Source organism: Phalaenopsis equestris, unplaced genomic scaffold (genome assembly GCF_001263595.1).
Source record: "Phalaenopsis equestris unplaced genomic scaffold, ASM126359v1 Scaffold000352, whole genome shotgun sequence".
Taxonomy (NCBI): domain Eukaryota; kingdom Viridiplantae; phylum Streptophyta; class Magnoliopsida; order Asparagales; family Orchidaceae; genus Phalaenopsis; species Phalaenopsis equestris.
In genome coordinates this window covers 675,215-691,126 of record NW_018164794.1, presented here as the reverse complement: position 1 = coordinate 691,126, position 15,912 = coordinate 675,215, and the positions used below count along the sequence as shown (strand labels likewise).

Below are 15,912 nucleotides of genomic sequence, written 5' to 3'. Positions count from 1 at the left end.
TTTCCTTGCTTCTTGGTTCGATTTTCGATGCTTATGTCCGATGCATAAGTGTCCACGTATAGCCTTTTGCTATACGTGAAACCATCAAACAAGGTCGCAAGTAGTCGTTTTGGGGCGTACGGTGTTGATGATAAAGACACACCGAAGATAGAGCAGAAAGATGTCATACCCTATAACATCAAGATCCAGACATTTGATGAACAATAGGATATGATATCCTTCACCGACATAAGTCTAGGGAGAGTTGGCTCGAACCTCCTCAGTCGGTCGGCGATCCTATGCCCGACAGTGTAATCGTCTTGTGGACAATAAAAATTGCTAAAATCTATTGCAAAATATAAAATACATTATTCTTTATAAAATGAAATTTGATAATCTTTTTCGAGATTTATGTGTATGTCAAAAACATAAATTTTAAAATATGTTTTTAAAATACGTTGTCCACCTGACGAATATCTGTTTAGGCTGGGAAATAGCCCCCTAAGTGAGGTTCAAGACACTCTTCTAAATGAGTGGGGGGTTCTATACGTTCGGGTGACCGAGTAGCCTTCGTGGATCCTCGAGAATAAATATAGCTGAGCCTAGTCCCATACGAGTGTTTGCAGTCCCCCGTCCGAATTTTGTTTCTTTGTTTTATCGAAGCTTTGGGACATGACACTCGTGTTACTTTTCCTTTTTTTCGGGATTTCCCCGGGAATTTTGAGGATTTTCTTTTACTTGAGTTTTTTTCGTTAATTTTCTCGAGTTTTCCGCTTCTCCTCGGATTTCCTGGATGACGTTTTCTTCCGGACTTTGCTTTTTGAGACGCATTTAGGCTTGCTATGCTTAAGGAACATCGGATCTCACGGACGTACAGGTTTGCTTTACATTTTTCAATACTTTATTTTTTTGCTTCTACCTGCTACTACTCTTTTTGTAAAGCATGTTACACTTGTCATGTTTTCTACCTGCTACCGTACTGTAAAGCATGTTACACTAGTCATGTTTATACTTGCTACTGTTCTTGATGTATAGCATCTTATACTGCTCCTGTTTTTGCCTACTATTGTTCCGCGTGCATTCTATTGTTTTGTTCCTGCATCGCACACTTTACATTATATAACTTCAAGCATGTTTCCTTTTTGCATAGGATGTTTAGAGAACTACAACCATAGGGCCGTTTGATTTAACACTATAACTGGACACCCTAGAAAACTTAAACTACGCAGTTGGCAGCACGATCATCTTCAACAGCAGAACATGTCTTTCCTCAGCTAAATCAATCTTCCTTCCTTAGACATTCATTTTCATAGAAATTAAACAACAATCCATAGGATTTCGAGGTTGTTCTCCCAGCGCAACATAAATCCTCCATCTTCTTCTTTAGACATTCGTATAGCTCTGCTGTACGATTTAAGCCCTAACTCGTTCTAGGTTCTGAGGTTGTCGTCCGATACGACGTAAACCCTCATATCTTCTAGGCAATTCGTGTGACCATGTCACGCAAATATAAACCTTAATTAAATAAAATTGGCAATATGAAACACTTTAATAATTTCTTCTCAAAACTGGAGCCAAATCATAGGATAGACTGGGAAGTCACTGAGGTTCTCCTCAGGATCCGTGGTCTCCCCTAGTTTCTCTTTATTTGGATTCCTCAACATTGTTCCAGGTTCGATCATTCCCCCTTTCACACCTCTTCGTCCGATTTCGTTGAAAAATTCTATCTTTTTGACCTCTTTGAAGATAATATTCTCTGATTTTTATCGAGAGTTTTCTTAGGTGACTTCGGTCATTTAAGATGTAATTAACTATAGAGGCTTGCCCTTATAGGAAGCTTTTCCGAACCCAGCTTAAAATAAACCCTATTTAATTATTTGTATTAAATAGGGGAACTTGTCGGCAAATAAAACGGTTTCGCAGACCAAACGGATGTCATATATTTCTTAGTTTATTTGATTGAGCCTAACTGCGAAAAATATGAGGTCAGTTTGATTTCATATTTTTCTAAAATTATATATATATATGTAAATTGAAACGTCCTTCCGAAGCAGGCGACGGGATTTCGATTCCGGCTGCCAACAGCTTCTTACGAGCAACCCATAAACTTTAACCAACAACTTTTTTTAGTGCCGACACTCATGAGGAAATAATCATTTTATGTTTTATTAGATCCATTATATAAGTAATAATATGCCCATCTCTTTTCTCAAATAAAGTATTAACAATAATAAAATAATAAGCTAAAGCAAAATCTAATATGGTTGTACATTTTTCATTAATTAATCCAAAACCTTAGCGATCATGAATATTCCAAAAATCTTCTACCATCTCTCAACATATCCATTTAAATTTTTTCCAATAAAAATTATTTCTTCAAGAGGTATGAAATAAAAACTAAAATAAATATAGTTAAACATTAAAAAAAAACAATTGCATAAATATTCTTGCTTGATGTGATGCTTCCAATGGAGATAAACACAATGATTTCCATCAAACCTGTCCGACTTACATAAATTTAGCTTTAACAAAATTAATAATTGATACTCATCCAACAAACCAAGATATAAATTTTATGCCTCCAGTGGATTAATCAATAGGTCATCACTATCAACTTCGTCAAATCAATGAATAAAATTTCTCTAGAATACAATATTAGTGGTGGACAAAATCTCATCATCTAGATAGTCTTAGGAATAAGCTGCCAAAAAAAAAAAAATCTGACAAAAGATGGAATATGGATGAGGTGGAAAAAGGTAGAATTTAAGGAATCAAATCAGGTACATTGAAAAGTTAAATTATATCAGAATTTCTTGGAATTTTCAATTTGTAGAGATTAGTTCTAACGTGCTGCACAGTTTTAAACGGTCACATCTTCCTTGTATTTAATTTATTAAATGTTCCAAATGAAGGTCTTTCTATATTTAAATGCGGCATGATCTTATCATTAGCCTAAATTTCACATATCTGCTATCATAACTAGTAGCTAATTCTCTGTGAATAACCACGTACAGATTATGTGTATATTGTGCAAATAATTTCACAAAGGAGCTACGATAAGATTTTATCAGTATATGATACAAACTTTCTATGTCGATGCCCTATGGCAATCTCATATGGACTCGTAACATTATACTTATTCATATATACATTGCATGCAAACAAAGTCACAGGCAATCAAATCCCGCCTAAATACAGAAATTTTATCAGACAACGAAAGAAATTCCGTAAGATTCAATTAACCTATACAACTAGATCACTCAATTATAGGTGACAATAGTTGGAAAATTAAGTTGTGATGTCATTTTTCTTCCAGAAAGTTTTCAAGAATAACAATTCAACTTTATATCGTGGTCTGAAGCACTTGTTTTAGGTAAATCATATAATTTAAAAACTTCATAAAATAAAATTTAGCAATGTGAGAAGATTAGTAGTTTCAAAACATAGTATGAAATATGCCATTTATAAAAAATGATCTACCACTATAAAACATGGAATCATGATTTCTTGGTGTTTATGGTAAAACTATGAAAAATTCTACAGTGATGTCCTGATAAGGTTTTATATGAAAAGTGCATATAAACATGATTTTGTTTCCTACCATTAACAAACCGACTAATTCTACATTATGAAACAATTCCTGCTTCATCTCTTTGCAGATTTAGCCAAAAATATCCATTCCAAGTCATTTTAATAGTCTTGTCTCTTCTAAAACATCCGGCAGTGTAGCATTTCACAGCCTATAGCAATTCAAACATCCACCAAATAATAAATAGAAAAAATGTTCAATCAAATTGATTCTTTTGATTTGCATCTTACAGGTGTATTTCTAAGCATATGTTTAGTCTAAGATACTGTGAGAATATACTACTTTCAGGTTCATCCCTTTAAATAAAACAGTAGTCTGGCACGTAACAGCACAAAATTACAAGAATATATGCGCTAAGAATGAAAAATTGTTGTCCAGGAACAACTCCAAAAATTTCAAGGAACAACAATAGTAAAAAGCGTTACCTGCAAATACATTTACTTAAACTATCTTTAATGAAAATAATTAATTAACTAGCATGATTCAAATAAAATAAAATAAATAGCAATTTTTTTCTTTATATGTATATATTATCTATTTAAATATTAAAAAAGAAAACATAATTAACAATTTTAGAAGCAAACTCACTTCAAAGCCAATTCTGTATGTTGAAGACGATAATAAAAAACAGCTAGATCTCCATAACTTTTCATTGTATCTGGATGGTCAAGACCAAGTTCCCTCTCATTTATATCTAAAGCCTTCTGCTGATAGATCGTTGCCTGCTTGACATGCATATGAGATCAATTTATGACTTGGGAGCATAGAAAAGAATTCTATAAATTCTCCCAAAAGGATAAAAAAACCTAGATTATCTTACAAGATAATTAAAGTCCTACTAACTTCAATATCGCATGTTTCTACAAGGAAACTTGATGTCAGATTCTGATAATTGATGGTTAGATGTTAGCCTGCTTGAAATGAAGATGAGACCAATTACTTTGAAGCATAGCACAAAGTGCCAATGAGTTCTAAAGGACTAAATCATCGCAAGATAATAAAAGGTATTGCAGAGCCAAAAAATATATAAATAAATAAATAAAGAACAAACCAAGAGTTTTTTTTTTTTAAAAGAAAAGGAACAAAGAAAATGTGAAGGCCTTCTCCGCAGTGTCAATCGTCCTTCTACAAAGGTGATAAAACAAATAAGAAACCATGGGCAACCCATTGTCATGAATTCGCTCTTGGTGTTGAATATCCTTTTCACGGAAAGTTCATCACCTTGAATTAAATCTCCATTCACAAATAAGAGAATTATATTCCCAAAAATATATTCAATCCATCCATCCTTCCAGAATAACTATTACAATCTATTAGACTGTATAAATTCACACATACAACAACACAAGATAGATGGGGGGGGGGGGGGGGGGGAAAACGAGAGGGGAGGTGCATTGAATATGGGAGGGGATTGAGGTATAATTGAGTTTTTTTCAAGTCAAAATGGTTGTTTGGAATAAGGGGCAGATGGAACGATTTCGTTCATGCATGGAAAAAGTATGCATTTAAGGAAGGGGAATCAAGGGTTCAGATCTTGTGTGATATGTCTCCATTTGTTGGAAGATGGAAGTAATTAAATTCCCCTAGAAAGTTATAGATTTCGTCAAGCTAGTGAAAATCCACTACTTATATGTAAAATTTTGATATGAATTGATAAATTTATGTTTAAAAATACCAAACTATGAATATGCAGGAAAGTGGTTCAGACACGGCTTCAATGAGATTTGCTTTTTGAGTGATTATGAAACTTGATTAGGTTAGGGAGGATTGGCCAGATCACAATAGTATGTTTGATATCTCAACTCATTCTCTTGCTCTAAGTTTCCTATAAACTAAGAACATTATATACTAGACTTAAAAAATGCTTCTGCATGAGCTACACATGATTTTTCATCTCATACTTCCACATGAGAATTAATAACTAATTTAGAACTAATAATTTCTCAGCATCATCATTAATTTTATGCCAGATGTTAGTGGTCACATTATGAATCTTCCTCTATTCATTATTTGATAATGTATCAATTACCCATATCGATGAGATATCCTAGAAAACTTGACAAATCGTAAGTCCAAATCATAGCAGTAAATAAAATATGTAGGAGAAAAGTCTCCATCATGAACTAGAGCATAAAGATTTGAATTAAGAATCTCTCGACAATGATGAGACAAGTTTGCAAGTGCCAATGCCTCTCAACTACACACTGTTTTTTATAGCTAATTCGTTGATTTAATTGAGTATATTATTAAAGAAAAGCGTCTAAACAAAATGCATGCCTTCAACAGCGAGTAATTGCATTGTTAACAACCAAATAATGGAGAGGATAGCAACTAGTTTGTATCTTATTCCCCCATACCTGCTGAGATGTCAAAAACTAGAATAGGCTATAGATGGCAATTGAAGGTTACTGGCAGAGAGAGAAAGAATGGTCTGAGGATCCTGTTATTCTTAAACTAAAAAATAAAGGAGAAGGTAAGTCGAGGAATATTGGAGGAAAAAGGGAAAACTATATGGAAGAATTAGTAATTCTTTGACTCTTATCTTAAAGTTAACATCCAATTGCTTTATATTTATAGAAGAATAAGATTCAGTTGATGCCTATCCACAATTCAATTGAAATACACCATTTCTGTAAATGTTATTTTAATTTTTCTGCATCTATTTATGTTATGGTTAGCCGTCCCTTAAAAATAGTAGACTCCATAATATTCTTATTAGAAGCTGTTTGGGCCATTGTTGGATAAGAAGTGCAATTTTGTATTGTAGTTGTCTTCATTAATCACTTGAATTTGCTTATCATCTCTCCGTGGTTGCTCCCATACCTTTTCGAATCAATTTACAATTTCATAATTTTAGTGGCCACACAATTTATAATTGTAACTTTATCCTTCCAAGCATTGCAACCATCTATATACACTGTCCACATTTATTGATCCATTACAGGAAGGTAACTCCAGATTTGAATCTCTTCAAATAGAAATATGTTCCTGTAGTAGACCCTAAATATGATTTTCTTCCTCTTCCACATCTCTAAATGGTACCTCACTATTGACCTCTATATAATTTTTGCAACTCGATGATCACACCGATTATACCTACGGGTGTTCGATGGAGGCGAGCAAAGATGAATTACAGATGTGGCGATGAACTGATCAAAGATTCCAATTTTCACTGCTGTCGTGTGTCTTCCCCATACGTGCACGTGTCGGCCGTTATTTATTTTAATTTTGAAAAATATAGGAAAATATGAAAATAGTTTTGATAAGAATATGATTTTTGAAAGTAACATTTTGATTTAAAAATAGGTGAGACCAAACGAGTCTCACATTTTGAATAGTTTGAGTGACTAAGCACGATACCATAAGTAATACACTTATCCCGAAGAATAAACATATCACATGTAGTATGTTCAATCACCTAAACTAAAGAATTTGTAACATTTGTTTGGTTTGCGAAATATTTTATATGAGGCCAACAAGTTCCCCTACCTAATACAAGGATTAGATAGAGTTTATTTTACCTGGGTTCCAAGTTCCCTATGGAGGCAAGCCCCTATAGTTAATTACATCTTAAATGACTGAGGTCACTTAAGAAAACTCTCGATTAAGATAAGTGGTTTTACTTTCCAGATTTCAAAGTTTAGGTTTCCAAAATTGGACATGAGAAAATCAAATGGGAATGACCCAAATAGAAACAGTTGTTTTAAGGAATCCAAAGGAGCGAATAATAGGGGATATCATAGATCCGGAGAGAACCCCAGTGACCTCCTAACTATCTATTGTTTGACTTTACGTTTTTAAAATGATGTTATTTAATGTTTAATCCTACAATTTATTTAGAATTCAGGACTTATATTAGCATGATATTTGATCGTGCAAATAGCCTAAAAAATAGGAGGATTTACACCGCATTGTACGGTAACCTCGGAATCCTAAAGTGTTAAGGCTTATATCTGCACAACAGGATTGTGCAAAAGCCTAAATGTGAATGTGAGGGTTTATGTTGCGCTAAACAAACCACCTCGAACTCCTATAGGTTGTTATTTAAACTAAGAGAAGTAATCAATGTGAATGTGTTTTGATGTTGGCAATCCACCTTGAAGTTGTTCCTCGTCGTGCTGCCCACAGCGTTCGCTCCAGAACTCTTCGTAGTAGCACCTCAGGGTTTAATGTTAATTCCTATATAACCGCTAGGCTTTTCTAAATTAAGGTATAATGTGTATCAAAGTAAAAAAACATGCAGTATAAAAGAAAAGAATAGTATAGCATGCTAGGAGAAAAATACAACAAACTAGGAAGACAATATAGCAGACTAGGAAAACAGTATAACATGCATGTTATAAAATGTTGTAATGTAAATTAAATCTGTATATTTGAGAGGTTTGTTGTTCCTTTAAGCTAACTAGTATTCACTGTATAAGCAAAAAAAACATTGCCTGGAAAACTCAAGAAAATCGACAAATAATCCTGACGAAAAATTCGAGAAAATTGACGAATAACAATCCAAATAAAACTATAAAAAACCTTGGGAAAATCCCGAAAAAAAGACCACGAGTGTTTTGTCCAAAAATTTCAAGAAAAACATACGAAAAAGTCTGAAAAGAAAGGACCGCAAGCACTTGGGTCGGGGCTAGGCTCAAATATATATATTTGTACTCGAGGGTCGTCGAAAGCTACTCGGTCACCCGGATGTATAAAGTCCGTCACTCCACTAGAAGGATATCCTACTGAACCTAACTTAGGAGGGTACTCCTTAGCCCAGAATCGGTAATCAACAAGTGGATAACTCAAATGTAACATATTTTTAAAATTTAAGCATTAGCATGCACATATTTCAAGCATACAAAAGAAAAGTTGTATTTAATTTTGTAATAAAAATATTTTTTATAAATATTGTATATGTTCTTATCAGTTTATTTTATCAATTTTAAAACAAAGTATAGTTGTCAAGTTCGAGGGCATGGTTTGGTTGGGGCCTCTTCTTTCAGCTATAATTTAATCCAAAAAAAAAAGAATCAAACCGAACTCAAAAAGAGGCAAATCGAGCCCAGTACAGAGGGCAAACCAAGCAGCAAAGGGGCAAAACTCAGTCCAACGCAAGAGTAAAACAAATCCAGTCACATAGGAGAGCAAACAAAAATATTTCCAGCATTTACTCATTTTAAAAGAACTAAAATCGAGCCCAAAAAAGGGACAAAAACTGAGCAGCAAAGGGGTAAAACTCAGCCCAACACAGAGGCAAAACCAAAACCACATCCACTAGAGAAAATTTTGAAATTGAATTCCATCTATTTGTATATTTTAAAATGATCCAAAACCGAGCCTAGCTTATGGGAAAAAATAAGAACAATGATTCCAGCATTTATCCAGCCCTGCACAAATAAAACCGAGCCCAAGATGGACAAAACCGAGCAACATAGAGGCTAAACCAAACCTCAAGATAAGAGGGCTTCAACTTTTGTATCAAATTGTTATAGGCAGTGGATAAACATGAATAAATCCTTTTAGAGCCAACCTTTTCCAACATTTATTCTAAGCATGAATAACAATAATAAAAGCTTTGATAATTTCCCCTAACATGCATTTCTAGAGGGACAAACTTCATTTACAAGCTACCAATATAATGTTTCCAAGTATTTCAAGCAAAAAGAATAGAGGCAACCCATACATGCTTCCCTTTCACTGAATCTAATCATGTATCAATGTTTAAGCTTTAGAATAAACTAAACCATGCTTCCATTAATTTTTGTAAGAGGATAGAAATGCCTCAAAATGCCATCCTAAATAAAATAGAATAGGAAGAAGGGGAAGAATACCTCTTTTCAGCAGTTTTAAGATAAAAAAAATGAAAGACAATTTCAATAAAACCACTCCAAGAGAAATGTTCCTCCTAAAGACTTCAAGAAACGACAACCACGAATGCTCCACACCACAGGCACCCGAAAGTATAGCTTAGAGAGGATTTTTGGCAAAGTAAACAGCACTCCACGAACACCCCACACTCCAAGCGCATGAGAATCAGATTTTAGAGAAGAGTTTTCTTCCCTAGAGCCTCCCACAGCAAAAATACAACCTCTCTTTTCTCTCCAAAAATTTTCAACAACCCAACACAGAATCTAAGAAGCTTTTTATGGGCAGAGAAGAGGGGGGAAGAATCCTGGCGGAATAGAACAAGAGGGACGGAATTGACACAATAAAGAGGGAGAGCGTACAGTCTCAAGAAGGAGAAGCGTCGGCCAGCTCACCTCCTTGCGATTGGAGAGCCGAAAAGTCAAGGGGGAGCTCGAGGAGATGAGCTGCGAGCAAGAACAACAAAGGAAAGCCGCGTGGATCCATCGTGGGGGCTAGGGCACGGGCGACAGGGAGAGCTGAGCGCTTCACCTATTCGAACCCGTGAATGGGTCGAACAGGTGATGAAGGGTGTGGGTGGAGCCGTAAATAAGTTTTAGGGTTTAATGTGATTATAATTTAGGGGTAAAATTTATAAAAAGTACTTAATATTTTGAAAAATAAAAATTGAATTTGTGTTTTATTCGTGCGTCTAAACATAACAAAATTGGTATCATTTTTGGGTAACTTTGACATTCCGGACGCGTTGGTCGGACGCGCTGACGCGATCCGTTTCGCCGTCGGAGGTCGTTTTGATGAATTCATCGATTTGCGTGCCATTTTTTTTGTGTCAGAAATATGACAATAGGGGTGTCTTTTCTTACTAAAATTGGTGTCTCAGACGCATTGGCGCAGTTCAATTTGTCATCGGAGGTCGTTTGGAGAAGTTTGCAATTTTCACCCATCATTTGGGCTTAATTGAAGTCCTATCTCGTGTGACTTAGTGAATTTTGTGCATTTGGTGTGTGTGTGTGACGATAGTCGCTGTGTGTGGGTGTGTGTGTGTGACGATAGTCGCGAGGAGGTTTTCCTCGGGCTTAAGGTCCTATTGGGAACTTCTCCTAGAGTCTCCACACAATAGCCTTTAACCGCTCGTCCATAAGACGATGGTTTTGAGACCATAAATGCTAGACATCGCAGGAAAATAGGAAGTGTTTTAGAATTTCTAAGGGGATAGGTTTCAATGCTGGTTTTCTAAGATAGTCAACAGGAAACTCCTAGAGCTAGATCCTAGGCTCTAGGAAGAATAAGGAAAGACCTCACAAAAATGAGGTCAACAACACAACCCCCAATAAGTGTGGTGTGCTGAACAACTCTTTTTTTTTTTTTTTAAACAGGTCTCACTTCCATACACGAAAACTCTCTCCTTCATGTTCTATTCTTCCTGCAAAAACGGAAAAAGAAAACTAAAATCTTATTCTTCCTGTTGCCGAACTAAACGCACTTTCCTCTCCCAAACAACCGCAAAATCTCATGCAAAATCCGTCCCTCACTCTCCCTCTCCATTCTCGCAGGCATAACAGCTCCCTCGCGTGAAGACCCTCTTCTCCCTCCCCATTTTTCGAGAAACCTACGATTCTCCTCAATGCTCCCTCACTGCATTCTTTCTCATCCCACAAACCTTGCTCTCTCGCTGTCCTGAGCACAACCGAGCTGCCAATTACTCCCCCTAGCCGTTTTCCCCTCTCTCCGGCCAAAGCCCATGCCAAATTGCCACTCATCTCAGAATCGAGTCCACCGCTGCATACTTTCTGGCAGCAAACTAAAAATCTAGATCTCCCTCACCCGCAGAAAATCCACCTGCTGTTGCACCATCTCCAGAAATAAACAAATCCTTGCGCACTCCATCTTTCCATCCATGTGAATGGCAACTCGCAAAACCCAGCTTGCTGGTTTTCTCACTTGAATCCAAGCATTTCCATCTCCAGTCCATTTCGCACAAGCAACCGAAACCTCCTCCTCTCTACTGTCGTTGCTCATTTGCTGGCAGCAAATTCAAACTGCAGCCCTCTCCAGCCAACGCCCCATCTCTGTCTCCTACTTCACAAGCCACAGCATCCAAGCTTCAGACGCTATTCTCTCCTTTTCCACTATGGCCTGTTGCTTGTTGTCCTTTTTAACTTGAAAAAACCAACAATACCCCACCTGCAAGCCATCTCCTCCCCAGCAACTTCTAGTCGAAACGGCAGCTCCGCTTACCTGCTCGACATCTTCCTGCCAGAAATGCCCTACTCTTTCATTCAGACACCGCCCAACCAAGCTCCAAGCCAACAAACACCTCAGGTTCAGCCACCCTCCCTCTATTCCTGTCTCCAACTGTTCAAACCCATAGCCTTCCTCTCTACTTCAATCCCCCAAACAATTTCTCCAACAAACCCTTCAGGAAAACTCCGGCAACCAACACTTAACGGTCACCTCAATCCTTTTTCCGAACACTCAACTTCCATCTTAAAAACAATCAGAAAATAAATTATATATTTTCTCTCAGGTTCGCCACGCCGACCTCGCATAGAGGTATAGTGTCGGGCAATTAAGTAATCATTTGGGTCGTTCCAAATCGAAGGAGAAATTTATTTGGTTATTCATGCAGGCATCAGAAGGGCAGCATACGTCTTTTAGACAGTAGGTAAGAAGACATAGAAGTGCTACCGAAGTTAACCCAACTAACAGTGGCAAATAAATATTATTACTAAATTCAACTACAAAATTATAAAAATAAAAATAAATGGACATGAAATTGCAACAAACCCAACCAATGCAATAGACGGGGTAGATCCAGGGTGAGGGGTGTCATTAGGTGGGTTGAAAGGTGGCGGCAACAAGTGGGAAGTGGGATACACACCAAGTGGCTGTTTTAGGCAAGCAACAGAAGCAAGAGTAGGTGAGTAACGGCTGGACAACAAACTGGCTGACTGTCCAAGCCAGGGGCAACAGGTGGTTGGGGCGAAAGTAACAGGTATAGCAAAAGGCTTGCTGTCCCGTGGACGGCAGTGGGAAAAGGGAGATTGTGAGTGATGGCAGTGGGAAAAGGGAGATTGTGAGTGATGGCAGCGAGAAAAGGGAGGTTGTGAGTGATAGCCACGAGGATATAGCAGTTTGGAGGTGGCGGCGGCAAAGGTGGAGAGAAAAGTGATGGTGGCAGCTGGAACTGCAGAAAAACAGCAGGGGTACGGCTGCTCTTGACGGCTTTAGCAAGGAAGCGTAGAGGGTGAATTATCACCATCTTGCGAGTGAGATACAACAGGAGCACTGCTCGGACCTTCAGATACATCCCTAGAAAGAAAAATAAAAATGTTGATGGCTGTCCCAAAACAAACACATGAAAAACTACCCAAAACACCGATGAGAACACATAAATAGTCCTAGAATAACTAGGAGTGATACCTACACCCATTAGGTTGCACTTCCACACCTGGAAGGGCCGGCCGGCCCATTAGATTCTCGTACCGAACCGGTCCCTATGCACCAAAAAAACCCCACGCTTCCCAAGACACCCACGTCAACAGGACTTTAATTACTCGATCGGGTTGTTCCAGCTTGAAAGGGAAATTCTATTTTTAGCTAATTACCTCCTCACAGGCAACTCCTTCCTCTTCTTGGAGATTAGGGGTGTCAAAAATTGACCTAACATGTCAACTCGATCAGAACACAAGTCGAAAAATCTAAATCTGAGTTGACCCGAATAATTTTCGGGTCAGATTCGGGTTAAAGATCCTAATCTATTTAATATTTCGAATTGATGCATCAAATTAAAATTGACCTGTCAACCCTAAATTGACTTGAAATTGACCCGCCAACTCGGAATTGACCAGAAATTTTCTTGAAATTAACCCGAATTGATCCAACTTTAATCCAAATAACGGTTATTCAAATTGTTAAACGGGTTATACAGGCCGGGTTTTGGGTCAGGTCAACAGGATGAAGGCAGGTCGGCTCGGGTTGGGATTTTTGGCCCGTATAATATTTCGGTCATGTTCAGGTTAGATTTAGTTGGGTCATATCAATTTTGAATCAGATCCGAACCCGACCCACTTACCCGAATTGATACCCCTACTTGAGATACATTGTTTTCTTTCCATGGAATTGACAACTAAAAATAGCAGCAAATATCTTTAATAAGACCGCCGATTCTACAAGTTTTCCAACTAAGGCTTCCAGTTTATCTAATCTAATTTTACTTCTTGGTTATCCAAAAAAGGTTTTTAAAAGATAATGGGACCGATATTGAAGTTAACCTAAATCACAAAAGGAAAAAAACATATATTATTACTGGAAAAACAAATAAGTAGTTACAATCAACACACCGGAACAACAACATGATACCCAAAAATCTAAAATAGCAACAGACAATACACAAATAATCAAGCTAGGGTGAGATCTTGGGGTGTTGGTGATGATCGGCGGGGGTTAGGAAAGGTGGCAACAATGTAGAGGAAGGCTGGACGACGGGGAAACAATGACACAACAATGGTGGTTTGCTGTCCAGGGGGCAGCACGCAGAAAAGAGCGGAAACAACAACAGGACGGCAAGACAAGCGGTGGCACCTTGCTTTGTGGGTGGAAACAACAAGGTAGGTGGGTGGAAAACAAGGAATGACAAGTCAAACAGAGCCAGTTTTCTCTTTGGGGGTGGTAGTAACAAGGTAGAGGGGTTTTGGGGCAGCTGTGTAGGTTGGAAGCTGGTAGGAATGGCTGGGACAGCTGGGTAACCTCAATAGCAAGTGGTAGGGACAGCTAGGGGTGATGGAACAGGTAAAGACAACAACTCCTCATTGTCTGGGATGAGGGCAGCAAGCTAAAATGCGGATGGTGGTGGATGGGAGATGGGAAAACTGCAGGGAAATAGCAGCAGGTGGCTGTTCAAAGATGGCTACAGCAATGGAGGGCACCAGAAGTGATGCTGGGAGGATATAGGTGTGTCCCGGAACCTTCCTACTACCTTCCAACCCTTGCTTCTGTTGTCCCGACATGCAGCCCACGCGTCTTCCTCGCCCAAGGGCATTATTTGTGTTGCTTGTTGTTTATTTCATGTTGTTGTGACCAATTTTAATTTCAGCAATAATATTATTATTTCTTTTGTGGTTTGGGTTAAATCCAAAATCAATTTGTATCAGAACTAGCTCAACCCTAATCATATTCTAGAGTTTCCTAGCACCCTCTCCTACCCAAGCCACCCCTGCCAAAACTTTTTCTCTTCTGATTCCCAAACCTCCAGCAAAAATTTGACCTAATCTTAAATTTTCCCTTGCTGATACACCAAATTAATTTTTCTACACAGTCAATGAGTCTCCTACACCCTATTTCACCTCCCAACCCTAAACCCTAGCCATGCCACCAACAATATACATGCCCGAGCTTTCCCGAGAGGAGATACGGCGAGAGATCTGTAAACTTCAGCGGTGACTCATGGACATTGAAAATGAAATCTAATGGGAGGTTACCCTAGACCGCGATCTGGAGAGTTGAAGTAAATGAGAGTATGTGAAGATGAAGCGGGAGACACAACATTAGTTCCTACCAACTTATTAACGACAAAAGTTGCGGACTCTAGCTTTAGAAGTAGAGAGACCACATCACCAAGCGGCCCTCATACCTTCTATCCAGCAAAATCAATCCGCAGGTTTATCGCATTCAAGAAGTGTTGCAAGTGTCATGGATTTGGGTATGTTGAAGCAGAATGCACAACCTAGGGATTGATCTGTTTTACATAGCAGGGCGTCCTTGAAAATTTGGGTAAGGACGTCGCAGACACCGAAGCCGATGAGGACAAAGGACCAACATCCAGTTGAGGAAGTAAACAATGATTCAAAAGAACATTGTCAATGGATTTGAATTACAAGTGCCACGTATTTGGGCATGTTGGGAGTGATCTATTTTACCCAGCAGGGTGACGTTGAAAATTTGGGTAAGGATGTCGCAGACATTAAAGCCGAGGAGGACATAAAGGAGGACCAACATCCAGTTGAGAAAATAAACAATGATCCGAAAGAACATGTGGACCTCAAAAGGGATTCTCATTTTTCCGTCAACAAGGAAGAAACACCAATTCTGGTTGACCTCGAGCTAGAGATGCCAACGGAGGTAATAGTAGCTGCTTTAGAACGTAATGATTCTTAGATAATGGGCGTTCATGCAATCATGCAGAGCACGAAATTATAGTGCCTCGAGCTAGCATTTTGTAGGCTTTGAGAGGAACATCAACAAGATTGATCATGTATTTCCAAAAGGCCAAGAATTTGACGAGTCAACATCAGATACAAGGCAACTACAGATAAGAGAGATGCATAGTTTTCAGATGGATAAACCCCTTCCTCAGTTGCCCCTATAGAGGTCCAACATGCTAGAAATAGGGTCATTGTGTCATGTTGAGGATATTATGCGGAGCTATTTAAAATTTAATTTCAGGTCAACATGGGACACATCGTCAGATGTCCAGATGGGAGAGATAAACCTCA

At 38.1% G+C, this 15,912-nt stretch overlaps 1 protein-coding gene across 1 annotated transcript in view; it reads right to left on the bottom strand.

Annotated features, from left to right (window-relative positions):
• Positions 1-15,912, bottom strand: part of LOC110026111 (protein TSS) — a 51,422-nt gene that overhangs the window by 9,557 nt on the left and 25,953 nt on the right. Inside the window, exon 18 of the mRNA XM_020726908.1 lies at positions 4,157-4,290. Within this exon, the coding sequence (XP_020582567.1) occupies positions 4,157-4,290 (134 nt within the window). The remainder of the gene's footprint in view (positions 1-4,156; positions 4,291-15,912) is intronic.